The sequence below is a fragment of the Cetorhinus maximus genome, chromosome 16 (assembly GCF_964194155.1).
Source record: "Cetorhinus maximus chromosome 16, sCetMax3.hap1.1, whole genome shotgun sequence".
In the NCBI taxonomy this organism is placed as follows: domain Eukaryota; kingdom Metazoa; phylum Chordata; class Chondrichthyes; order Lamniformes; family Cetorhinidae; genus Cetorhinus; species Cetorhinus maximus.
The window spans coordinates 60,987,469-61,013,298 of NC_135894.1; the positions used below are offsets into that span (position 1 = coordinate 60,987,469).

Below are 25,830 nucleotides of genomic sequence, written 5' to 3' on the forward strand. Positions count from 1 at the left end.
TGATCTCTTGCTTTGACCACAAATGAGTAAGATCATTGAATCTTCTGTTGTGTTATAAATGGTGACTTGAAAGATATTTAGTTTTATAATATGATAACTTAGTGCAAACAGGACAGATTTTAGCCTGGCCGTTGGGTAAGTCTTGTAACACTTAGCAGTTCACTCTTCAGCAATAAATGGCACTCATTTTGGCACCATAGAGCCTAAGATGATCCCAGGTTCAGTTCTCGGCTTTGTTCGTGGACAAGAAGAAAATGTCAAGACTCCAGCTTCCGATCACTGTGCAGTGGTCACTGCTGATAAGTGTGCATTAGCTGAGAATAGGACTAGACTCAGTGTGATATTCTCCATAGTTGGATGGCATGTCAACACTCATTGGGTGGAATTTTACGGCAGCGGGATTTTACGGTCCCACCGAAGTCAATGGAGTTTAGAATGGCTCGCCGCATTTTATGGCCCCTTCCCTGCCACAATGGTACCATAAAATCCTGGTCATTGTCTCAGTTCACACATGAAAGCTAGTTACCTGGGCAAAATACTAGTGGCCAGATGGTGCCCGTGGAACTTTTCCTTAACAGGTAATCAGTGCCTTCAGAGGTGAAAGGTGAGGAGCTGAGAAAAATAAATCTACAATTCAAATATTTCAATTCTGTCTTTGTTATGACTCTGTAATCTGTATGATATGGTGAACCCCATCCCCAAAAATTGGCACCCAGTTCAGTCAAGGTTGTATCTAGTTGCCTCTATGAAGTAGTGTTTCAGAAAGCAGCATCAAGGGAAGGTGCTGTCTTGACTTGTTCACAAAGCACTGACTGGGGAGAGAGGCATCCAAACCTGGCAAAGGACTCCCATTTTGAGTTCTGCAAAGCTATCATACTATAGCTGCTCCTGGCTTCCAGTTACTTGCCCAGATCCCCCCCTCATTCTTCTGTTTTCACTAACTGTTCCACCATCTTATGCAAACTGAGGCTGAACCAAACTGTTTGCTGCACCTCACCACACATCCCTTGACTCCTCCACTGTTCCTAAATTACCAGACTGCTTGCCCTGATATCTAGTACTGGATGAGTGGAAACTTCCTCAAATTAAAAGGTTGGGAAGGCCAAAGCCATAGCCTTTGGCCCCCATTAAAAATTCCATTCTGTATTTACCCATTCCATCCCTTTTGATGGCAACTGTCTAAGGCTGAACCAAACTGTTTGCAACCTTGGTATTATATTTGACCCCAAGATGAGCTTCTGACCACATATCCACATCACTAAGATCGCCGAGATCCACCTTCATCACATTGCTCAAATTTGTCCCTGCCTCAGCCCATCTGCTACTGAAACCTTCATACGTGCCTTTGTTACCTCTAGACTTGACTATTGTAATGCAGCCCTGGCTGGCCTCCCATATTCTACCCCCCTGACCCCCAGTAAACCTAGTCATCCAAAACACTGCTGTTTATGTCCTTACTTGCGCCAAGCCCAGCACACCTATTACTTGTGTGCTTGCTAACCTATATTACTTCCTAGTCCATGTCAGGACTAGCAATGTCTTGACTTTAAAACTCAACTTTGTTTTCAAGTCCATCTATGGCCCCACCCTTCCCAATCTCTATAATCACCTCCAGCCCCACAACCCTCTGAACTATCAGCACTATCCACCACTGATGCACAGTAGCAGCAGTGTGTACTATCTACAAGATGCACTGCAGGAATTCACCAAGGCTCCTCCGACAGCACTTTCCAAACCCACAACAACTACCATTGAGAAGGACAAGGGCAGCAGACACATTGAAACACCACCACCTGGAAGTTCCCCTCCAAGTCAGTCACCATCCTGACCTGGAAATACATCGCAGTTCATTCACTGTCACTGGGTCAAAATCCTGGAACTCCCTAACAGCATTGTGGGTGTACATACACCACATGGACTGCAGCAGTTCAAGAAGCCAGCTCACCACCACCTTCTCAAGGGCAACTAGGGATGGGCAATAAATGCTGGCCTAGCCAGCGCAGCCCACATCTCGTGAATGAATGAAAAAACCTCTCTAATCCTGATCTCTCGGGTAGCCCTGATTTTAATTGCTTCATCATTGATGGCCGTACCTCCAGTTGCCAAGGGCCTAAGCTCTGGAACTCCTCCCTAAATCTCTCTGCTTCATTACCTCTCTTTCCTCCTTTAAGAAGCACCTTCTAACCTACCTTTTAGTCATGCGCCCTAATGCGTCCTTATGTGAGTTGGTGTCACATTTTGTGCCATAATGCTCCTGTGAAAAACTTTGGGGGCGTTTTGTTACATTAAGGGCATATGTTCTTGTAAGCTGCTCTGATGTTACCTGAATCGTGTATGTGCAGAAATCTATGTCACTATAGTAATGGTATTGGTCAGTATTACTTCATACATCAAACTTTGCAGCTTATTGCTGCTCCTAGCAGAGATGTTCCATCTTCTTCTTACAATACAAAGAAGCAAGATTCCCTGCCTTTAGTTGATCCCTGCTTTATGATAGGTAGTGCAACTTGATTTAGCTACTTTCAACTCTGCTCATCTATTTTTCATATTTCTGTGTAGTAATACATAGATTTTAAAATATTTCAAATGAACTTGTGCTATATAACAAAGTTATATTTTTATATTTTTATATTTTTCAAAGAATATAAAAATGAAAATAAATGTAAATATTTAATAGAAAACAGAAGTATGGAAACATTGGGATCAATAGAGGGGGGAATATTTTTAAAAACAAAATCATGCATTGGATGTTTCTTCTGTGCCATTTTGAAATTGTAGCACCATTGCAGTCCAATTCCCAGTGCCTGATATGGATTCTCTTAAAATATTACAGATGGTGTCTGAAGTTGACTTAGGTGGAATCAGGGCTGGAGATGTTTGTTTACTCAATTGGACTGTAGCTGGGTTGTTTATGGAATGAGTAGAAGATATAATGGGCAAATTTTTGAGCATTTTTTTTGTCCAGAGCTGTTGAATAGTTTATTTATTATCATAAATATTTTTAGGGGTATATACTGGGCCAGGTGACAATCCCAGATGGATGCTCTAAGTGGTTAAGATTTTTTTTCTTCAGTGCTTTAATTGACTCTGTGGAAGTTGTCCATTGGTAAGACTAAATCTGAATTATGCTGCGAGTGTCAATAGATATCAGTGCCAATCAACATGCTTCACTTAACATGCAATTTGTTATTTTATTTCAAAACAATTGAGATTTTGAATATTGCTGAATAGAGAGATATGTTGCCGAAGTTTTTTGTCTTGCACCCATCAGGACAAATTCAGGAATAAATGCCAAATTTCAAACAATCATAACAGGTTATGCTACAGGAGAATTGGTTGTTAAGTCAACTCTGATTGACAGAGGCATTGCCTTGGAGAAAGCAGAAAGCAACAGGGAACTATAGGTTCCCCAGGTTCCCGGATAATTCAAAAAAGGCGTAATGCTTAAACATATTTCTTTTGTTTGTATGTTGTTTCTAGCAAGTGTAAGTGAACTACGTTACAAGCTTGACTGATCATCTTAAATTGGTTGTTAGTGTAGCTGTTAGCACACTCGGGATTGTTTAATAAGTACTGCAGTACTGCCCAATCACGGAATCGCATCTAATGGTAGATATTTTGTTTTGCTAGAAGTGACGTACATTCATACACATGGACCCATTCTCTACAAACTAAAGGAATATGTTCTAGCCTTGCTCCTTTTTTTGAACTATCCAGAAGCTTGGGAGTCTATAGTCCTCCGTTTCTTTCTCCATGGCAGCAGCTCGGCCAATCAGAGTTGACTTGCCAACCAATCAGCACCCTTTTCTCCTGCAGTATAAACTGTTGCGATCATTGGAAATTTGGGATTCTTGTGTTTGCCCTGATGAGTGCAAGAGGAAAAGCTGTGGCAACATGTTTCTCTTCAGCAATATTCAAACTCTCGATTGTTTTGAAATAAAATAACATTGCAAGTCACCATTTATTCAGTGAAACATGTTGATTGGCACTGATATCTACTGACACTCACAACATAGTTCAGGTTTAGTCTTACCAATGTACAACTGCCACAGTCAATTAAATCACTCAAAAAAAAAATTGTCATCCGCTTAGAGCACCCATCTAGGATTATCACCTAACTCAGTATATACCAGTTAAAGTTTTTATGATACTGCATAAACTATTCAACAGCCCTGAAAATAAAACCTTGCACACACAACTTGCCTATTATACCTTCTACTCATTCCATAAACTGCCCCAGCTACAGCTCAATTGAATGGATAAACAAACGTTTCGGCAGCATGCCTCTCTTTTCAGCAAATTCAAGTTCTGTACTACCAGGGAATTGAGATTTCTTTGTAATCCAGTGAAGTTTCATTTGCGATGGTATACCACTTTCTCAAGTGTTATGACCACGGCAGGTATAAAACTTATTTCATCTTTAAAATATATACTGATTCTGTACAATAGCTTTCTTTCTATTGTTTTAGACAGTAGGCGGTTTAATTTAAACAGCCCTGATTTTTCCCCTCACCACCCATTCGTAAACAGAAAGATGTTTTGATATTTATTTCCCCCTTTATAAGCGGTGGCATATTTCCCATCCCCTCAGTTTTGGTGTGATCCAATTTCTATTAATAACCCCACAGCAAACTTGAGATAAGGTAAATTCAGAAAGCTAGTTTATTTGCACACATTCAAATGCGAGAGGAGGGTGGCAACATAGCCTCTTTTTCATTCAAACAATAAAACGGGGTTAGAGAAGGAAAGATTTACAGGTCAAAGACCACAATAAAGAATTATTGTTTCATGTGAGCTTAGAGCCACGAATCAAAGTCCAAAAGTGTATTCCTTCACAGAGGTCAGCAGGTTGAAAACTGATGCTGGATAGTTCATTTTTCCCGGGACGCCCACTTCCACGATGAGATAGGCAGGGAGAAATGAATTAGTCTTGTAGGTGATGGTATAGAAGTTCCAGTAGGAACAGTGTAGATGGGGGCCAGACATTCAAACCTGGATAGAGCCCTTTTTCTGAGCTGCTGCTTATAGATGGAGGATGGCGGACTGCCTTACAGCCCAGCAAGACAGTACAAGTTACAAGTGATTCTCCTGGCGGGGGTGGTGGGGGGGTGGGGGGCGGGCGGGCGGTGTGTGTGGTTTAATGAATGTCACATGACTCCCACCTCTCCACTTTGGTTTTGACAAAGGGTGTATATTTGTCTGTCTGGGCTCCTGAGATTGTTTATGTTCCAACCATTAAGAATTTGAAAGGTGGTTGCAGGGTCCTTTGTCCTAGCAGACTAGTAGACTCTGGTAGCCAGGCCTGGCTTATGAAATATAGATGGCTTTTGTATAATTTCCTTTGAATTTGGCCTCTGCAGCCCACAGCATCGTTAGCATCCCTTCAGAGATAACAAAATGTCAGCTCCTCTGAGCTGTTCCTTTTGTTTCAAAGTCACAGCCAGGCATGGCTTCAGTCATTTTAAAGTCTTTGTATAGCTAGCCATGAGGATATCTATATATTTTATAAAAAGTTAGAGTGTGAGGTCCTAGTCCCCTGACATTATTTCTAAAAATGTGAAACAAAGTCAGTGCTTGCCGCAAATTACAACTGTGTCTTGGTACAACACGGGACTTTTGAAAAAAAAATTCTTTTGCAAATTTGTGCTCCAAGGTGAAGGATATTTATACTATTTGGTAGAGTATGGTTAAATGCATAAGTAAGAAAAGTGCACCATATATTATTTCTATTAACTTTTCTTCAGATTTCACAGAGGCGACACATTCTAATTACTACAATTATTGCACCTGCGGAAGCTGATTTGAATACCATCGAAGTGTAAAACATTCCACATTCATACCACATAGAGCATTATTAACATTCACACTACCTCAGTTTGCCTTGAAGCCAAGCCACAAAGAAATCCATTGCACTATTAAACCCATTATTGAACCTAAAATATCTTTAACAGGCCTTGTGTTCTACAGGTCTTCATGATATGTTTGGTTTATGAAATCATAAAATTTTATAGCACAGAAGGAGACCATTTTGTCAATCATTACTCAGCTGACTCTGAAGGGGCTAAGAACTCGGCTTCATTTTCCTGCCCTTTCCTAATTTTTAGAAAAATGTTTCTTATTCAAATATTTTTTGACTTCCCTTTTAAAGGAATTTAAGCATTATGTTCCCACCATTGTATCTTGTAGGGTATTCCATGTTCTAACAATTTGTAGTTTAGATGCAGAATATAATTTTGCTTGACTTGTTGCTTGTGAGTTATTAAGTCAGCCTACTTCTGGAATAATTTCTAAAATTTTAAAAACTGGGCAAAGTCTGTTTTCAAGTGGCTGAAGCTATGTCCGCCTGTGACCCTCAAATAATAGGAGCTAACATGGCAGTATTGTAGAAACTTGAAGTGACACTAACAGCCTCTGTGGGCTGCAGAGACCAAATTCAAAGAGAACTATACAAAGGCCATCTGCATTTCATAAGCCAGGCCTGGCCAACAGGATCCTACCCATCTGCTAGGACAAAGGACCCTGCAACCCTCCTTTCAAGTCTTAATGGTTGAAACATTTAACCATCTTGGGAACCCAGACGGGGTTACACACCGTGTGACACTGTGAAGAGGTGGGGTCATGTATCATGCAATCCCCTAGCTTGTGTAATCAATAACATTGCCTTGCTGTACAAAAAAAATCCTCAATCTGCCATTTTTCCACCTATAAGCAGCAGCACAGAAAAGGGGCTCTGCCCAGATTCAGTACCCAGTCCCACCCACATTTTCTACTGGAACTCTTGAATAGACTGATTCATCTATGCGTGCCTGTCTCCTCGTGTGAAGTCAACTCTACTGGAAAAGTGAATTATACTTTAACGGCTTATAGCCTGTCAATTTCCGTGACGGAGTACCTCATTGGACTTTGATTCTGGACTCTGGACACAGGTGTAAAAATAATTCTTTTCTCTGTTGTCTTTGTCCTGCAAATCTTTCTTTCACTATCCCTCATTTTTATTGTATGAGTGAAAAGGAGGCATGTTGCTACCCTCTTCCCATGTTTGAGTGTGTAAATACACTACCTCTTTGAGTTCATCTGCCTTGAGTGTGCTGTGGGGTTATTAATAGAAATTTCATCGCACCAAAACTGAGGGATTGGGACATACATCACCACTTATAAAGAGAGAAGCAAATCAAACACCTTTCAGTTTACAGATGGGTGGTGAGAGGAGAAATCAGAGCTGTTTAAATTAATCCCCCTCCTGTCTCTAGCAATATTGTATGGCATGTGCATTCGTGCGCATATGTGTGTGATCTTCCTGTGCTTCTAACAATGTTGTTATTGCCTTCTTGCAAGTATATACCAATGTAGTTATGCATCCTGTCGGTCAGTGATTCATCAAAGCTACCCGTTTCGCCATTATGTGTACTCAGTGTCTTCTACATGATTTCTTTTGATTGCATGGCTGTGAATGTAGATGTCTCAAGTACCATATGAAACGCAAAGTAAAATTCTGCTTGAAACTTACTTTGTCTTGGAATCAGGGAAAACTGGGTGGTGCAGATTAGTCTTCCTTAATGGATGCAAACATTTCAACTTGACAGTGTTGGCCTTGGTATGGCCTCAGAGGGCATTATTTGTCCCGAATAAATTAGCTGTCAGGTAGACAGTATGCTGTACTTTTATTTAGTAAAAAAGCCCAAGTTCCTATAATTGGACTTTGTTTAGTTAGGACAGTACAGAGCAAAATCATAAATATAAATTAAAGGGATAGTGGCAGCATGGATACAGAAGGGAGAGAAAGCAAAGAATAGTGGTGAATGGTTGTTTTTCAGATCTGAGAGAGGTAAACAGAAGTATTCTCCAGGGGTTAGTTCTAGGGCTATTGTTCTTTTCATTATCTATTCATGACCTGGACTTTGGTATACAGGGTATAATTTTGAAGTTTGCAGATGATACGAAACTTGGAAAGCTAGTAAACAATGAGGTGAATAATAACAGACCTCAGGAGGACATAGACTGGTGAAATGGGCAGACACACAGCAGATATAACTTAATGCAAAGAAGTGTGAAGATGCATTTTGGTAGGCAGAATGAAGAGAGGCAAGATGAACTAAGTAGGACAATTTAAAAGGCATGCAGAGAGACCTAGTATTATATGTAGATACATTTTTGAAGGGAGCAGAACAAGTTAGAAGGCTATTAAAAATACATGGAATTCTTGGCTTTATTAATAGAGGAATAAAGTATAAAAAAAACCATGAAAGTTATAGTGAGCCTTTATCAAACACTAGATTAGCCTATGCTGAAGTTCAGTTGTGTTCACTTCTGCCCACCACACTTTAGGAAGGACGTCAAGGCCTTGGAGAAGGTGCAGAGGAGATCTACTAGAATGAGTAGTATCAAGGACTTCAGCTATGTGGAGAGACTGGAGAAGCTGGGGGTGCTCTCCTTAGAGCAAAGAAGTTTAAGAGGAGGTTTGATAGAGATGTTCAAAATTCTGAATGTTTTTGATAGTAGAATAAATAAAGAGAAACTGTTTCCAACGTTAGAAGAGCCGGTAACCAGAGGGTACAGATTTATGATAAGTAAACAAACCAGAGACGATTATGAGTAAGTATTTTTTCACATGGTAAGTTGATGTAATCTAAAATGCATTGCTGAAAGAGTGATGCAAGCAGATCTAATAGTAAAATTCAAAAGAGAAGAGGATAAATACTTGAAGGAAAAAAGACTTACAGGATAATGGCGAAAGAGCAGGGAAGTAGGATTCATTGGAAAACTCTGTCATCTCATCAGCATGAGAATGATGGACCAAATGGTCTTATCCTGTGCTGTAACATTCTATGATTCTATGAACAAGGCTGAAGTCATCCATTGAGGAAGCAAAACTTATAGTCCTGTGTTTCTGTCAATCATCAGGTGTTTAAAAATAACTAAAAGATTTTTAGATAGTCATTTTAATTGTTTTACAAATTTAAAGAGTAATAACATAGAATAATGACGTGAAAAGGCTACTTTAAAAATTAAAGATTTTAGTAGCAGTAGTTAAGAACAAAAGTAGAGTAATAGCACTTAATGTCTGATTATTTTTAATAGTAGATTTGCGTGTTAGCACAGTGGGATTAAAACAAAGTTGGTGACAATGTAACTGAAATGTAGTAACTATTTTACAAATGTTGATATAATTTAATGTACAATACTTGTCAGTGACTTTAGTCAGTTCTAGGTACAGTGAAGGGTTAATATGTGGAAAGAGCTCTGTTTCGGAGATTTGTGCTTCTGGGCTGCTCAATGTGCAAGATTTGCACTATGATTCGGACAACTGCACAGATGGCTATATACTTAAAAGGCATGAGTGTAGTGCACATTAATGATGTAACACCTTTTGAAGGTGTCAAACTTGAAAGTGTGTCCAAGATGTTGCACCTGAAAATTATCCATAGAACAAAAATGAGTGCTTGGTTGAAATAAGCATTTATTGATATGAATGAGATATATAATTGACCAAATGTAAGTGTAACACAAGCAGCCTGTAAGGATATATGAAGAACAGGGAAGCAACAGAAAAATGATCAGTCAAATCATTCACTTTTTCTCTCTCAAAGCTATCAACCCTGAACTGGAAAGTTGTAGACCAGTCAAATCATTCAAATAAGCTGCAATTTTGATTTTATGGCAAGTGGAAAGTGTACTGTTGTAAGTGACATTCATAACATTGGAAACCCATAAAGAACTATACAATTCAAAGTAAAATGGTTACTTTTGCTGAATTGTCTGTAAATTTGATAAATTCCTGTCAGAGGTTGAGTCCTGAGGCTGGAGTGCTTGCATGGTTTTCAGTATTATTTACTTGTCTATCTGTTCTACGTATCCCACTCTGAGCTTACTCAACTTTTGGATTTGACCTGCTCCGAGTCCTTCCCACCCTGAGTTCTTTTCTGTTATGCTGTTACTCTGTTTGACTACGCTTCACTTACCAACTGCAGCTGCAAGGCTGTGGCTGAACAATAGAGCACATAAATGAAATAAATTCCTGCTTGCTCGCTCACCTGCATACTCAGGCTGGAGTGTTTCTCACCTGAATGGTTCTTAGCCTTCTTGCTCGCCTCCCAGCACAAATTCTTGGGTTACCTGCTAACTTGCCCCATAGGCATAGGAAATGGAGGGGAAGACAAATATATGCAAGTAGGAGGGACACACAAGTGAAGGAGGAGAAGATAAGAAACTGACCCCTTGAACTGAGACATATCAACATGTTATCACTAGTTGGAGTGTAAGAGGTTGAATTTGTTTGATCTGGAAGGCCTAAAATATTTGAATATTGCTGAATATGATCATTTTTGATATTTTCTGGCAAGGATAGTTGTGGTGACCAAGGACAGGTTTAGAATAACGAAATATGTTGCTTCTGAGTTTTCAGAATTTTGCTTCAATAAAATTAGATACTCTCATACTTGGGCCCCTTCCAAGAGATAAATGGCTTCACTTTTTTTTTGTTTTCTCGCCTCTGGCACGTTCTGCATCAAAAACCATCTTCCCATCCAAATGAATTGTGCCTTATCCACTTACTGATGCTTCTATATCTCGCCATAGCTGGCAACTCCATTGTGCTCTTGGTCAGTGCCTATGTTCCCAAAGCTGGCTACTTTAGATTAGGGTCTGTATCCCCTTTTACTGATTCCAGCTCTATCAGATCTGCTGGATATTTTCACATCCCATTTCCCCTTTCACTATTCACAGCGTAGTTCTTTCATAACACTATGCAATAACAGTATACCTATATACATACTTTTATACCTCAGCTGCACCCTATACCCAAGCCTCCTTGACTGTTCTGATCCCTCCAAGTGTTTCACATTGCTATTCCCACTCTAGTGCCCTCAGCCACTTCTCTGGCTGCCCATCTGACACCTGCCTCCCAGTTCTTTAGACCCTTATTTTGTTGAGGAGACTTTATTTTTTCCCCGATTAAAGCAGAATGTTGGTTTTACTCTAGTTATTCAAAATAATGCAAACATACTGTAATTTTAAAGAAAGAGCACAGTAGATTATGCTTAAAATGAGAAGTAGTCGTCTTCAAAATCAGTCTGTTGATGTATAGCCACACCAATTAATCAATATAAAATTTACACTGGACAGAGGCATAAGAATTAGTTGGTGAATTCTGAAGGTTAACTTGAGATTACTAACTCCCAATGTCTATTGTGCCTACTTGCAAATGCAAACATTGGGAGCAATTGGTATTTTGGTATTCACAGGAATTACTCCTGAAAGCCATTAAAAAAAAAATATTGTGTGGGGTCTAGGAGAAGATTTATCACTTCTTTCACCTCTGGGATCTGGCATTGAAACCAGCCCAGATTAATAAGGTAAAAGTTGCATCTCGCTTCAGACTGTAAGGACTGTACGTGAATTGCATTTGTCAATTTCAACCCAGTTCCTTCTGGCCCTACTCTAAGTAAATCACAACTGCACTCCACGTTTTTAACCGACAATTTGAGAAGAGGAAATTTTTTTCCCCTGTTTGTCGTTGGGTCATGAAAATGTTTTCTTTTTTGTATTGTTTTGGACTGTGTAATTGAAAATGGTTACTTAGAGAATTGAGACCTGATAATCTCAGTATCTACTATGACTGCTTTGATTACCTTATTAGATGAAGTGAGGTCTTCCACAAAGACGATGAGATTTCATCGTTAAATTGAGTAATAATAATAATAGTGAGCAACCAGACGACCTGATTGAGTTTTGATTAAATCTGCAATGTTACATATGAATGAAGAGAAGTAGGTGTGTTTAAATTACAGCCTGGCTTTGTGGCACCTGCTTTTGTGCATATTGTAAAGCTGTGCGAAATGTAGGTCTTCTCTTTAGTTTTAAACTCATTAGTCTTTAATTTTTTCATAGTCTGTGGTGACCAAAGTGGACAAGGGCATAGACCAGAAAAAAACTTGAGAATCTTCCATACAATGTAAGGATTGAGCCAAATTTGGCCGGGTTTTGAGAGACCATGTTATTTATTGATTGGTTTAGAAGCAACCATATGTTGTAGCATGCATAAAAAAATTCCCTTGTGTACAGATGAACATTGTCTCAGAGAGTCTCCAACTTCCATAACATGTAAAGCTTTTGAATGAGTGTAAAAACACTTGTTTGTTTTTCCCCAGAAGAGTGGATCTCTTCTCTTAGAGTTAAATTTATTTTCTTGGGAAATGTGATGGCTATGATGGCATTGAAGTTTTTAGGTCAGATTAAACATTCCTCCACAATTTTTGGATGTTTGATTATTTAGTTAAGCTGGAACTATTTTTGTTTCTTTTTTCATGTTTCTGTTTTATGATTATTGGTTGTAGTTGCTTTGCTATTAGTCTTAAAACCCTAGCATTTTAACCACCTTTGTATCTCCTTGCCTCAGCCTCCCTAAGCAGCTCTCACTTTGATTACTCTTTCCAGCATGATGCATTGGGGGCTACACAGCTGATGTATCATAGCACCACCACATACCTTGCAGCTTCTGCTGTCAGATTCCCCAAGTGGGACAGTTTAAGAAGACTATTCTCTGTATATTTTGACTATTCTTAGGTTGCAGCAATTGATTTGGCAGAACCACTGAGATCAACACTATGGAGGATGCCAGCTGGATTGCTGGAGATGAGCCTTTAGAATTCACCTGTATAGGTGGGAGGAGAAATGTGATAATTCATTCAGGATACCCTTACAATTCTGTGACTGGAGGTTATGGGCAGCTGCAAAAGGAAGCTCTGTGATGGTGGATCAGCTGTTGTGCCAGCTGAACTTGCCAAGAATTGCCTCTGGCCTCTCCTTTTGGGTGAAGCGATTGTACTATTTTGTGCAATTTTTTATTTCCAAAATAAAAGTAATTTTCCTGTGTTAATCAAATCCTAAGATTTTTCCAGTTTTATCCACAACTGCCTTATGAATTTCAGGTAACATCCCTATGAATCAGATCATAGATCAGATCAGATCATTTCAAACATTGCAAAGGATGATTACAAGCTCAGCGCTGGGCACAAATCAGCCAAATTAAATGCATTCGCAGGTTGCAATATATTTACTGAGAACAATAAAAATGCAGAGTACAATAGAAAGAAAGAAATAGAAAGGGGAGGACATTGAGGCACTTGGTTAAATTTAAACAAGTACTCCAAATACTGTTTCTCTCCCCCCTTCTTCCCCTGACACTGCCTTTCTGTTGCTTGGTATGTCAGTTGATTCATGCAATTATTCTGCATCTAAAATATCAAAGGCCTTGTATATTGGTGTGGAATGTTTCTAATAATTTCTGACGAAGAATTGAAACATTGTACACAGTTTGTAAATTGGAATAAAAAAGGCACAAAGATTTTTAGTTTTATTTTCAAGTATATCTGATTGCTCTCAACTTGGATTTACTGAGCTCTTGCTGACACCAGTTGGGGCTGAATATCATGAAAGCTAAATGCAGAGAGCCCCACCCTCCCAATAAAAAGACCATAGCAGAGGACTAGAAGTACAGATGGGAGGTGCCAAGCAAGAAGATTAGTGCCATAGGTAAATGACATTCTGCTGCAGACTGGTACAGGATGTTGTCTTAATGTAGCTTAAAGTCGAAACTGCTGATCTTCATTAAGTTATCTTCTTTGGCATTGGCTCGCAATCTATGGATCTGTTGTTCAGTAATCCTGCCCCATCTGCACCAGAGGCCCTGTTGGAATAAAAAATGTTTAGAATATGTCATTCCTTCCTTCAGATAAAATTACTTTTAAACTCCCGTTTGGAATGGAAGGTGCCGAATAAAGAAACTAGTATCTGTCTTATACAGCCATCTTCATTCTTTGGTATACGTACTGTACACACCATGATCTATTCAACCGCCCCCTCAAACCCAGCTGGGTCAGTTTTCCTTGGGACATTCTGACTCTGGTGTTTAGCTTCAAGTTAAAACAACCTAGTGTTGCTGCACCAGCCCTGGGGCTTTATATGTCATGGAAGTAGAAGACCGAGTGCAAAACTGTCCATTTGACATTGTGACTTATTTGCTGTATGTTAAACTGTATGGTTTCTAAGCATTCAGTTAAAATTGACTTAACTGCTGTAGTGTGTAGAGGATAGATTGCTTTTGAAGAGAGATAACCCTGCAAAGTCAGTATGCTCAATTACGTTTGTTACTGTATATTCAATATAGTACATTGTGATTGTTAATTATTTTTAAATTCATTTCTAGGCCCCTTCGTTAATTTCACTAACTGAAATCAAATTCTGAAGAAGACCTGGAAGCTGGAGTAATAAGGATTGAGAGATACAGCATTGCTAGTAACTTGTTTGCTATGATGTCAATACCTGCCATGTACTCCACCTGAACACAGCAGGTGAAGTTTTGTTCGATCTTAACGTCAACCTGCAAGGTATGGTCTTTAGTCTTGGCATTTTATATTTCTCTCTATTAACAGTTCCAAGTTTAGAGATTAGAAGTATTGATGAGAATTTGAATGTCTTGTGCATATTCTTTCAAAGGGCAAAAAGGGAAGACCCATAAAAAGTTGCAAATTCAAAAGCTAAAAGTTGGTAAAAATCAGTCACAGAAATGGTTTGCCTATTTGTGTTTTAATCTGTAATTTGGCAACAATAAGTCTTGAATGGAATCGTGCACTGAAATAACCTTAAAATATTTGCTAAATTCACAGTGGATAACACTTCTCACATGTATTAAACATACTTTGGCATTTTTTTAAAAGCAGTATTTTCAAGTGAAACAATCGTGAAATTCTCAATATAAATATATCAAACCATAGTAGAAATAATCATTATTTAGCAATATATTAATAGAAATATAATTGACAGTGAACAGTAAGCACAATTGTCTGTTAATTCATTCTGATCAATCTATTTAATTTTTCTGTGATGAAATTTTCTACTTGAGCTGTTAAGTTTCTAATATTGTTGTACTGTTAACAGTGGAAAAATAATATAACTGTTCTTGAAAAGTAACTTGGAGCTTAAAATCTGTTTTTTTTTAAGCAAATGCCTTGAACACCAAACCAACCAAGTGATCTTCAGTTGGACATGGTTCCCTTTGTTAGTGGGCATTCAGAAAGGCATCCTTTGTTTTGTATCACTATAAGCACATAGTACTGAGGTATCTATTTTTAACAAAGTGAGTGCTTTCTTTGAAACAGAAACAAAATATGTGGATTCTGGAAATCTGAAGCAAAAACAGAAAACTCAGCAAGTTAGGCACAGCATCGATGTCAAGAAGCAAAGTTAACACCTAGGAATTTCCTGCAACAGTGATATGGGTGACGGATGCCTTGTTAGACCATAAAATATACTAAGAATCTGATTTGATGAACCACAATGAGGCTAGTAGCTCTTAAGGTGGTGCCAAAACTCAATTGTACTTTTACTCACTGATTTTCTCATTCTGGGACCTGGTTCTATCCTAAACTTAGTCACATAGAAGAAGGAAGACTATACTAAAAGTTTTTCTATGTTGAGAATGCCACAGCAGCTACTGAAAGTAAACTAGACTGGTACTCAGTCTTTACAGAAAATTATATTGCCTAATCCTTAATGTGTGATCGAATACAGTTGTTGGTCCTCTGATAGAGAAAGAAACATTGGACAGAATTTTCAAACAGTGACAGTTTTCAACTACTGCTGCTTGGCCTTTTAGTCAATTCCTTTTCTAAGAATCTGTATTGTATAGGAATCCATTTGAACCCAATTATATTGCTCCGAATGCACTCTATGACTTGGATTCAGCAACAATAAACAACTCAATTTTACATTATCTTGATTGCCTGTAACTTCATATAACTCCTAAACGACATTTGAAAATCAACCCCTGCTTGATCCAAGTTTAAGCCATTTGTTACTTTCTTCTGAAAGTTTTTGATCTAAGAAAGTTTGTGTCAAATATTATTAGGTTTTTAGTTTCTCATTATAGTTCTCTAACAAAACTTTATCTTAAATCCTGAAGATCTATTCTTGTTGTTTTCCTTAGACATACCAAAACATGGGAAATTCAGAGAGCCAGAATGATAGTGAACGAGCATTTTCTGGCGATGAGCGTGCGGGTCTGACACGCAAACATATGTCTCGATCACTCCGCATTCCAACTAAAAGCTCACGAAGAGCCAGGCCTGCCTCTGCAGTCAGGATTACGCACAGAAATTCTGAAACTAGCACTAAATCTAGCAGCACTCCCAGCATTCCACAATCACTGGCAAGGGATGGCCTGGACATCGGTAATCCTGGAAACCTTAATAATGCTTTGACTGAAGACTTTACTCATCCCTCTTGGGTAGGTAGAATGGGTAAAAATGTAAGGCCTGTGTCTTATCATACAGGTTCTTCAGTTTCCAATGCCAGACGGAGGAGTGCTGTGCAGCCACTACACTCTAGGGATGAACTTGACATTTGTTTGGACAAACGCATTGTTCAGGGTATAGAGAATTTTGATGAAATAAGGTTGGACTCCACTTGCCAAGCAAATGTTGGAGACCTGCATCTAGTTACTGGAAATGGAACAACTGTTTTAGAAAGCACAAATATTAAAAAAAAACGATCCAAATCTGCTGACATGTGGCGGCAAGATAGTATGGAATTCTCCTTATCAGACCTAAGTCAGGATCGGTTAACCAGCACAGAAGATCTGTTGGATAATAATGATGACAAGGAATATGAGGAAAGTAGGTTAATAAATAGTAATTCCATGGACTTGGAACAATTGCATGGAAGCCAACGAGCTAACTCTCTGAATGAATTATGTGGCCAGAAACTAACTGGTGCCAACATGAACAAGGCACGGCGAAATAGATTTATGACATACTATCGGAATTTAAGGGCCCATTCACATGGTACAATGCAGCCAGAAAATACAAATGCTGTGGCGTGGCCTGTTGGGGGAGATGCAAGTGTATCTTCATATGCTGTCTCAACACTTCCCTGCAGGAAGTCCCATTGCCTTTCTGAAGGAGCCTCTAAAGGACGATTAAGCCACATTAATGATGAGAACAGAACTACGCATGTCAGAAGATCCAAAACAACCCAGGTAATGCATTGGATAAAGGTAATGTTAGCTTTTATTCAGTGGTTAAATAGTACAGTAAGTGGTAAAGGTTAATTGTAGACATTTGTAGGATAATGGGTTTTATGTCAAACAGTCAACAGTATTCTGAAAATGAGGGGTTGTCATTCTATTTTTGCCTTATTTAGCTGTGGCCAGAAAGATCTTCAAATAGCTTTTTTTTTTAACAAGCAATGAAGTTAATTAACATTTACCAGTATGATTGCAGCTGTGGGAACAGCCTTATGTACATTCTTGCAAACTGTAAATCCTTACCTCTGGTTAGTTAATTATAGTACCATGCTGATGGACAACCTGAAATGGGTTTATTGAATACCTGTGATCTAGAACTATATTTGGTACTTAGACTGCTGTCATGTTTATATAATATCAAGCTGATTTCATGTCAAGATAGTCTAATCCCAACAACTTTCCAGTATACCGCTGGTAGTTTTAAAGAAAGAAAAATCAAAAGATACATATGCTCTGCTTGTGAGCTGTAAATGTTAAAGCACCTAATTGCCATATGTTTAAAAACCCTACAACTTCATTGTTGCTAAACAATAGGTCAAGAGAAAGGTGCACATGGGTTGCAGCGTTTAAGCAATCATCACCCCAGCTGAGGAAATCTTGCCACTTCCAACTTCCTGGATTCGGCTATGTATTATCCATTCTTTCTTATCTTGTGGGAAGAATTTCCAGATATCAGTCCTACAATTGCACGAGTATATCCAGTGTCCCATTTCTTAATGTCATAGTTTAATTATGTTCCTGATTTCCTGTCCTTTCCTGATTCCATTTACTATTGTGTATAATTCTGAGATAATTTCTTACTTTTTAAAAACTCTTTTATGGGATGTGGGTGTCACTGGCTTGGCCAGCATTTGTTGCCCATCCCGAATTACCTTGAGAATGTAGCAGTGAGCTGCATTCTTGAAGCTCTGCAGTCCATGTGATGCAGGTGCACCCACTATGCTGTTAGGGAGGGAGTTCCAGGGTTTCGACCCAGTGACAGTGAAGGAATGGAGATATAGATCCTCATCAGAATGATGAGTCACTAGGAAGGGAACTTGCAGGTGGTGGTCACCCCATGTATTTGCTGCCCTTACCCTTCTAGATGGTAGAAGACATTGGTTTGGAAGGTGCTGTTGAAGGAGCCTTGATGAATTGTTGCAATCATCTTATATGTGTTACACACTGCTACCACTGTGCATTGGTGGTGGAGGGAGTGAATATTTAAGATGGTGGATGGGGTGCCAATCAAGTGGGCTGGTGTGTCCTGGATAGCGTTGAGCTTCTTGAGTGTTGTTGGAGCTGCACTCATCCAGGCAAGTGGAGATTATTCCCTCACACATCTGACGTGTGGCTTATACATGGTGGACAGGCTTTGGGGAGTCAGGAGGTGAGTTGCTCGCTGCAGAATTTCCAGCTTTTGGCCTGCTCTTGTAGCCACAGTATTTATATGGCTGGACCAGTTCAGTTTCTCCTTTTTGATACTGAATAGCTCATGTTAAAATAGTTAACATACAGTAAAGACACCTTTATGTAACCTTTATGTTTATGTAACCCTGGTGTGCACAATCAATGGGAGTTATTTAGAATGTAATTTGTGTTGTAATATGTCTTTAAAGGATATCAGCATGACATCACCAGAAGGGAAATGTCAAGTCATACAGTCTTAGTTTTACTTTTGCTTTTACTTTGTGGGCATTCTGCCAATATCCTTTTGACCCCCCTTCTGTAGTACCTGGGATGAGTTGCTGTAGCTGTTTTGCCGTGCTTTTCTGAAACTCTGCCCACGAAGATAAGTTGTGGTGGGAACATACCACTGAGTAATGATGTCTTTGTTTTTTTATTCAAGTTATTATTCAGCAACTCCCGAAGCCAACCGATAAAATCGCAATCCTCTGATGTCTTCAAGCATTATACCTATACATAACTGTTCTTATGTGCCTAGCCTTAATAAATAAACCCACAACATGTTTCCCGAAGCCCTTATGAGTGATTGGTGCCGCGTGTCTTGTATAGAAAAAAAACAAAGGTTTATCATTAATGTAACACAACATTGTGATCAGGGTAAGACAAGCTGTAGCAAGATTAAGTACAGGTACGACATGGTGAATAGCATTCGATCGTGCTACATGGCATGAAAAGATCCTCAACATTTTGGTCAAACCACAGCTAAGCCGCAGTGTCTGAAATTTTTCAAATGCAGGGCTGGCAGACAGAATTGTTGAGTTGATGATCGCATCCATGCCCATGGAAGCATTCCAGAAAGATCTGCCATACAAACCCTATAACTGTACATTATCAAAGAGATGCGTAAGGATGGGCATAAATACAAAGCGATCCTTGCAGGTTGACAAAGCTTACAGGTCCTAAGTACAACCCCAATCATTAACACACTCACAAGGACACCCAAACCTAGAAGGGGATGTTGACTTCTGCATGCACCAAGAAAATGTCCAAGTTTTCATCAATTCTGCAAGGCATGTGGCAGAAAGGACCGTTGGCAGCGACAGTACGCAGAGAAAAGGCCGATTCAGCTACAAAGAGCCATGCACTGATCCAAATAGACTGTACACAGCGGGTACCTTCAAGCAATAAGAATGACCATCCAGTATCCCGTCGGAAACATGCAACTCAACATTTCTGTCTGCTAGCTCTGTATTTGAAAAATCACAGTACGCACCCTTTCCTCTGCATCTGAGGTGATTGACAAACCAGAAAATGATGATGATTCCCATGCACAATGAGACAAAGAGCGGTGAATGCATGTTTCACACTGTCAAGCTCTTGGGAAACATAGATGCTATCACACCACCCAAAGTGTTCGCCAAGATTCAGATTATCTATCCTAAGAAAGTTGGTAACATTTGTTATTGGCCAAGATTAACATAGGGCCAAGTGCCAACCTACTCTCTCTGCATATATCTACCTAAATGGAAGGTCATGGCAAAACCTGCTGGTGTGAACCTTTCAATGTGCCACGGCTTGCAACTTCCATGTGCACGATTCATGGTCCTGCAGTGCAAGTGTAATCAATCCTTCTGGGTGTCACAGATGTTCTGCATTGTGGAAACTAAAGGCCCAGCGATTGCAGGTGCATTGGCATGGCTTGGCCTCACACTAGTAACTATCCATGAAATTAGCCAGACATCACAAGGCAGATCAATCTTTGAAACACCACCTAGCACCTCCGTTCACGACCTAACATTGAAATATCCAGAATGTTTCAACAAAATTGGCAGGTTCAAGGGAGCACCAACATTACACTTGCAGGAGAACGCAAGTTCGTCAGTTGATCCACCGCGTAAGTGCAGCATCCACATACAAGACAAATTGAAGGTTGAATGAAACAAATGGAGAAAGAAGTACATCTCGCGGAGAAGCCTCAAGAACTTTCTACATTCCATGCCCCGTTTGGACAGTATTGTTTTCAACAGCTTCCTTTTGGGCTATCTGTTAGCCAGGATCTATTTCAAGCTCACATGGACTGCATTACATGTACTGTGCAGGATGTATCTGTATCGCAGGTGATGTAGCTGTTGCGGGAAGAACAAAGCAAGAACATGACCATAATCCGCGCTAATTGATGCGAGTGGCAAATAATGAAGGATTGGTATTCAACAATCTGAAATGCGATATCAAGGTGTAGCAGATCAATTTATTCAGTTCTGTTTTTTTCTAGTGCTTGTATATGTCCCGATCCAATAAAATACAGGATATTAAGTCCATGCCTACTCCTCAAGATAAGGATGATCTTCGAGGATGCCCAGGTCTCTTGAATTTCTTGTCCCCATACATTCCCAATTTCGCTCAAAAACCTTCATCGTTAAGGGAATTGTTGAGAGAGGATGTGCCTTTCCTGTGGTATGAAGACCGCCAATACCTCTTTGAAGCACTGAAACAGTCATTATCAATTTTACGAGACTAGGGAGATGACTACCTTGGGGATAGATGACTCACAAAGATCCGGGAGCATGCATGCTACAAAAAGGCAAACCAGTTACACTTGCTTCAAAATCTTTGTCGGCAAAGCAATCGACCTACTCCAACATTGAGTGGGAAATATTAGCTTTAGTGTTTGGGATCATGCGTTTTCATACCTATCTCTTTGGCCACTGAAGATGATTTGGCAAAAACCATTGCCCAGTGCACTGCCAAGATTACAGCGTCTGTTGATTAAAAATTCAAGGTGATGTCTGTGGAATTAGGTACAAGCCAGATAACTTGATGGTCGTATCAGATACACTTAGCAGATTACCTAATCCAGCGAAAACAGAAAGTATATCCTTGGATCTACAAGTTGACTTCATTGATATTGAACTTGAAGATGTTCTCCAAATTAATCTGGTACATTTTGCGCAACGCAAATGCCAGCAGCTATGGAAAGAAACGGTGAAAGATTCTACACTAGAGACACTATGGAAAACCCCTGGAAGGATGGCCTGATTCAGTTCACTATGCCCACGAACACAAGCCCATTTTGGCCTTGTCGGGACAATCTAGGCAATGCCCAGGGAATGATTTTTAATGGCAGGCAGGTCATTATACCGGAATCTTTGCAATCTGATATTCTTCAACTTCATCACTCACACATGGACATAGATTGGATGAGAAGACTCACAAGAGATAGATCTATTGGCCAAGTACAAACAATGACATTGAAGGCTTCTTCAAGAAGTACGAGGCATGTTGAGATCAAATGCCAAGAAAGCACAAAGAACCACTGATGCCTAGAAAGCACATAGAAACATTGATTCCAGATGAAGTTCCTACCAGCCTTGGTCCAAAATCCCATCTGACCTCTTTTATGCTCATGGCGTTGACTTCATCATCATCGTCAACTACACTACCAAGTACACCATAGTTTGACAATTGCACAAATTGTAAAGCACAACTGTTGCGTATACTCTAAAGTGCTATTTTCAGTTTGTTTATTGTGCCTAGAGCGATCATTACAGATTATGATCTGCTATTTATTGGTAAGTCATTTCAGGATATGTGTGAGAAGTGGAATATCGATCACACTGCTCCTTTTTGTTGCCCTGGATCGAATGGTCTAGCTGAATGAATGATTTGCATGGTGAAATCCCTAACTGGCAAATGTCGACAGCCCAAGCAAGGTCTACACATTGCAATGTTACATCTGAGAGCGACACCTTTAAGTGCAACTAGGCCATTGCTGACAGAGCTCATGTTTGGCAGAGCTAATGTTTGGCAGACCAATGCGTACCAATTTACCTTCTCTTACCCATTCTACTCTCTTGGAAACTAGACAGCAACTTTTAAAACTTCAAGAGAAGGTGACCAATGTGGACAATAAAAATGTGGGTACAGATTTGCCAAGTTTACAGTTGTGACAACAAGTTTGCATTCGGGATCTCACAGAAGGTACATGGCAATCAGCTGAGGTGACAAGGGTTTAAGAACCAAGGTCCTGTGAAGTCACTACACACAAATGTGCAATGGTGAGGAATAACCAAGGACAAATCTGATCCATCCCAGCTCCTCAACCACCATAAGAGTCTGACTGCAATCCCAAATGCAGCCAGGAACAACATCCAAGAACAATGATCCCACTGATCACTGTGAGCAGTTAAAGAAACTTCCAGACAAGGTTACCATTACAAGATCTGGACGTGGCAGCAGATTACCTTGACGCTTTAGAGAATCATAGATTCATCAGTTCAATGCACATATGTAATGGTAATTGAACATGAACATGTATTGCAAATGGTTGTACTTTCTTTGTAAAGGGGGGGAAAGTATCTTTAAAAATAAAGGAGGATGTTGTAATATGTTTTTAGGGATAGCAGCATGACATCTCTAGAAGGGAAATAAATGTGTCATGTGATCCAGTCTTTGTTTCACTTTTGCTTTGAGCAGAGTGTACACATGGCTCTGTTGCCTTCAAGTTTTATACCTATGTATAACTGTTCTCATGTGTTTAATCTTAATAAATTAACCTACAATGTGTTTACCCAATCCCTAATGAGTGATTGGTGCCTTGTCTCTTGTACAATAAATAATTATAATAACACACTTTTTATTCTGTTTGATAATTCAGACCTGTGAAGTAACAGACTTCTTATGAACAAGAAACTTGGGTGCAGCACGGTCACAATTTTTTATCATTGTTGGGAGAAGATAATTCAAGATTAATTGTAGTTGTATGATCTATTGATTCACAAAAATAAGGGTCAAAACAAAACAGTGTGAGCTGAAAGTTTGTTTTGAACCTTGTTTGAACCTCATGCTGCAGTCATCATCCACTTGTGCAGAAATATAATCAGTAATCTGAAGAAAATTACGTAGCTAACACAGAGACCAGCAAGAGATCACTGCAACCACTGCTACTGCATTTAACCTGAACCATTCTCAGTTCAAGATGTTACTATTCCAAGCCAGCTCTCACCTTATATGTGTGCAGTCAAAAATATTTGATGAGTATTTTTCTGTCCCTTGTTTCCAACCCATGTACATTCCTTTTCACCTTCTCCATGGACAAATGACCAACATTTGGAACATTTTGCCTGATTTTTTTCTTCCTTCCATTTCCTTTTCTTGGATGATGACTCATGTCATTGTTTCATTCATGGATGGCAGTAACCCTGCTTCATTGATATTCATGGTCAATGAATGCCATTTGACTGTTTGACTATAGAAGCCGCCACAACTGAGCCTGATACTGTTCTCACCTTGTATTCAGCAAGGTGCACTTCCAACAGGAGTTGTCAGCTAGCAGTCAGGATGGAGCTTTTGTGTGTGATCTTTTTTCTTCTCTCCCTCCACCCCATAGCTTGAGACCCTGAGGTCAATTGAAATGCCCTGAGCAACCAGGTTAGCTCTGTGAAGAACAAGGGAATGGGCATGAACCTGTGACCTGCTTACTTAAATATGACAATGTGGGCCATTTACCTAAAGAGCCAACAGATGGGATAATGACTCAGTGTATTTATATAAATTTGAATGCATTGTGTAATTAGTATGCTGCATGGTGAAATAGTCTGCAGTTTCACTCACTTCATCTGGGGAAAATTTGACTAGAGTTTTCACTCCTGAATGCTTCCCAATAATTTTGGCCAGAAAGTGCACCTATGCACATAGTTGGCTGAAATTGGGATTACAAAGCCATGGTGGATTGCCCATAACATTCACCGCCCTTGAAGAACAGTGACTTGGGTAAGGTACAATTGTAACCCAATAACCAACAGTCACTATATTTGAGTAAGGAAGGGACAAACTTAGCAAAACAAATCTATACCACTAAGTTTGTAGAAGATTCCCAATCCCTGTCATCACTGAGCATCTTCATGACGTTTCAAATGTTTCAAATTGAGAATGTTTCCTGGGGAAGTTGAACTTTTTTAAACATTGGAGGAATAAGGAGAAGACAAGTTTGATTTCCCCCCCACTTCATTCATTTTCTAATTAGTATTGTGCAACTGTAGAGACCATGCACATTTTTGCAAGGAGGGACATTGGAAAGAAATATGTCTCCAGACCCTACTGATGCATCTCCTAGAAGATACAAATGGCCTGATTACGCTTGTTTCTCTGGTGCATAACGTGGGAAGGTAAATGGGGATCAATTAAAGTAAATAACTAAAATAGTTAAGCCGGGGTGGCTTTCACAAATATTATTCAAATTAATAATATTAATCCAAGAGAGAATAGAAGTTTGTCATGATAAACTTGAATAGACCCTGCTGAAGTAATTTTCAAACATAAAAGGAGTGGAGGATAAAATAAATATCATTGCAATTTCCACAATTTGTAGATTATTATTTTGTTTTGTATCTTTAACTATGCATTGGCACAATCATCTGACTAACTATAGTTGTAAATTTATATCTGTGTTTCAATGTAGGATGTTACTACAGGAGATGGAAGTGAATGTGCAGATAGTGGTATTGATGGCGCGACAACAGATAATGACCATCTTTCCCGCTATTCCAATATTACCAGTTTGACATGCCATCCACCCACTTTTAATCGTGGGTTAATTTGTAGTGAGATTGGCTCAGCAGGAGATGCACTTCGGCAAGGGGTGTATGAAAACTTTAGATGTACATTGGAATCAAATGTCATCAACACAGAAAATCCAGAAGAAGCGGAGTCAGCTTTAAGTGATGAACAAAGCAGTGGTACCCTCAGCTCCCCAGGACAGTCAGATAGTCAAACTACAGATCAAGGGACTGTTCGAAAAGCGGGCTCACTTGCAGTGAAGAACTTTTTAGTCCACAAGAAAAATAAAAAAGTGGAATTGGCCACACGAAGAAAATGGAAATATTATTGGGTATCATTAAAAGGTACATTTTAATTTCTGCTGATCTATTTTGTTTCAGAAAACTCATTGTCTGAATCTTTAACTATGCAATGGTGTTAAATGCTGCACAAAATAAATTGCTGCTTGCTATTGATGGTATTTACAGTTGTAAATATTTTAGTATCAGCTTTGTGAAATAAATGTTTGCTCTCCACCACTTCAGCTTTATTCTAATATACTGCATTCTTCAAATAACAAACCATTATCAACTTAAAATATGCTAGATTTTGAGTTGCAATATCCTCAGTCTGACACCTATTTTTGGATATAATTTAGGCATAAAACAGTGGAAAATGTGATGGAGAAGCTTAGCACAAAATGTCTGCTTATCTTGAATGGGTTTACAATTTTCCTCCATCCTTATTCTTAGACCCCTCCTGCCTAAAATCTGTCCTTAGGCTGCAAATGGCAAAAAAAATGTACAACATCCAACACAACTTTCCTCCTG

The 25,830-nt window shown here is 39.3% G+C and overlaps 1 protein-coding gene across 7 annotated transcripts in view; it reads left to right on the top strand.

The window, feature by feature from the left end:
* Positions 1-25,830, top strand: part of LOC144691611 (rho guanine nucleotide exchange factor TIAM1-like) — a 312,961-nt gene that overhangs the window by 93,128 nt on the left and 194,003 nt on the right. For 6 of the 7 annotated variants that reach the window (XM_078559872.1, XM_078559871.1, XM_078559876.1 and 3 more), the window contains 3 exons: positions 14,204-14,384; positions 15,983-17,032; positions 24,924-25,365. In XM_078559872.1, the coding sequence (XP_078415998.1) occupies positions 15,995-17,032; positions 24,924-25,365 (1,480 nt within the window). In that variant the 5' untranslated portion in view covers positions 14,204-14,384; positions 15,983-15,994. Of the gene's footprint in view, positions 1-11,886; positions 11,951-14,203; positions 14,385-15,982; positions 17,033-24,923; positions 25,366-25,830 lie in introns of all 7 variants that reach the window. The other variant, XM_078559873.1, reaches the window with a different exon arrangement.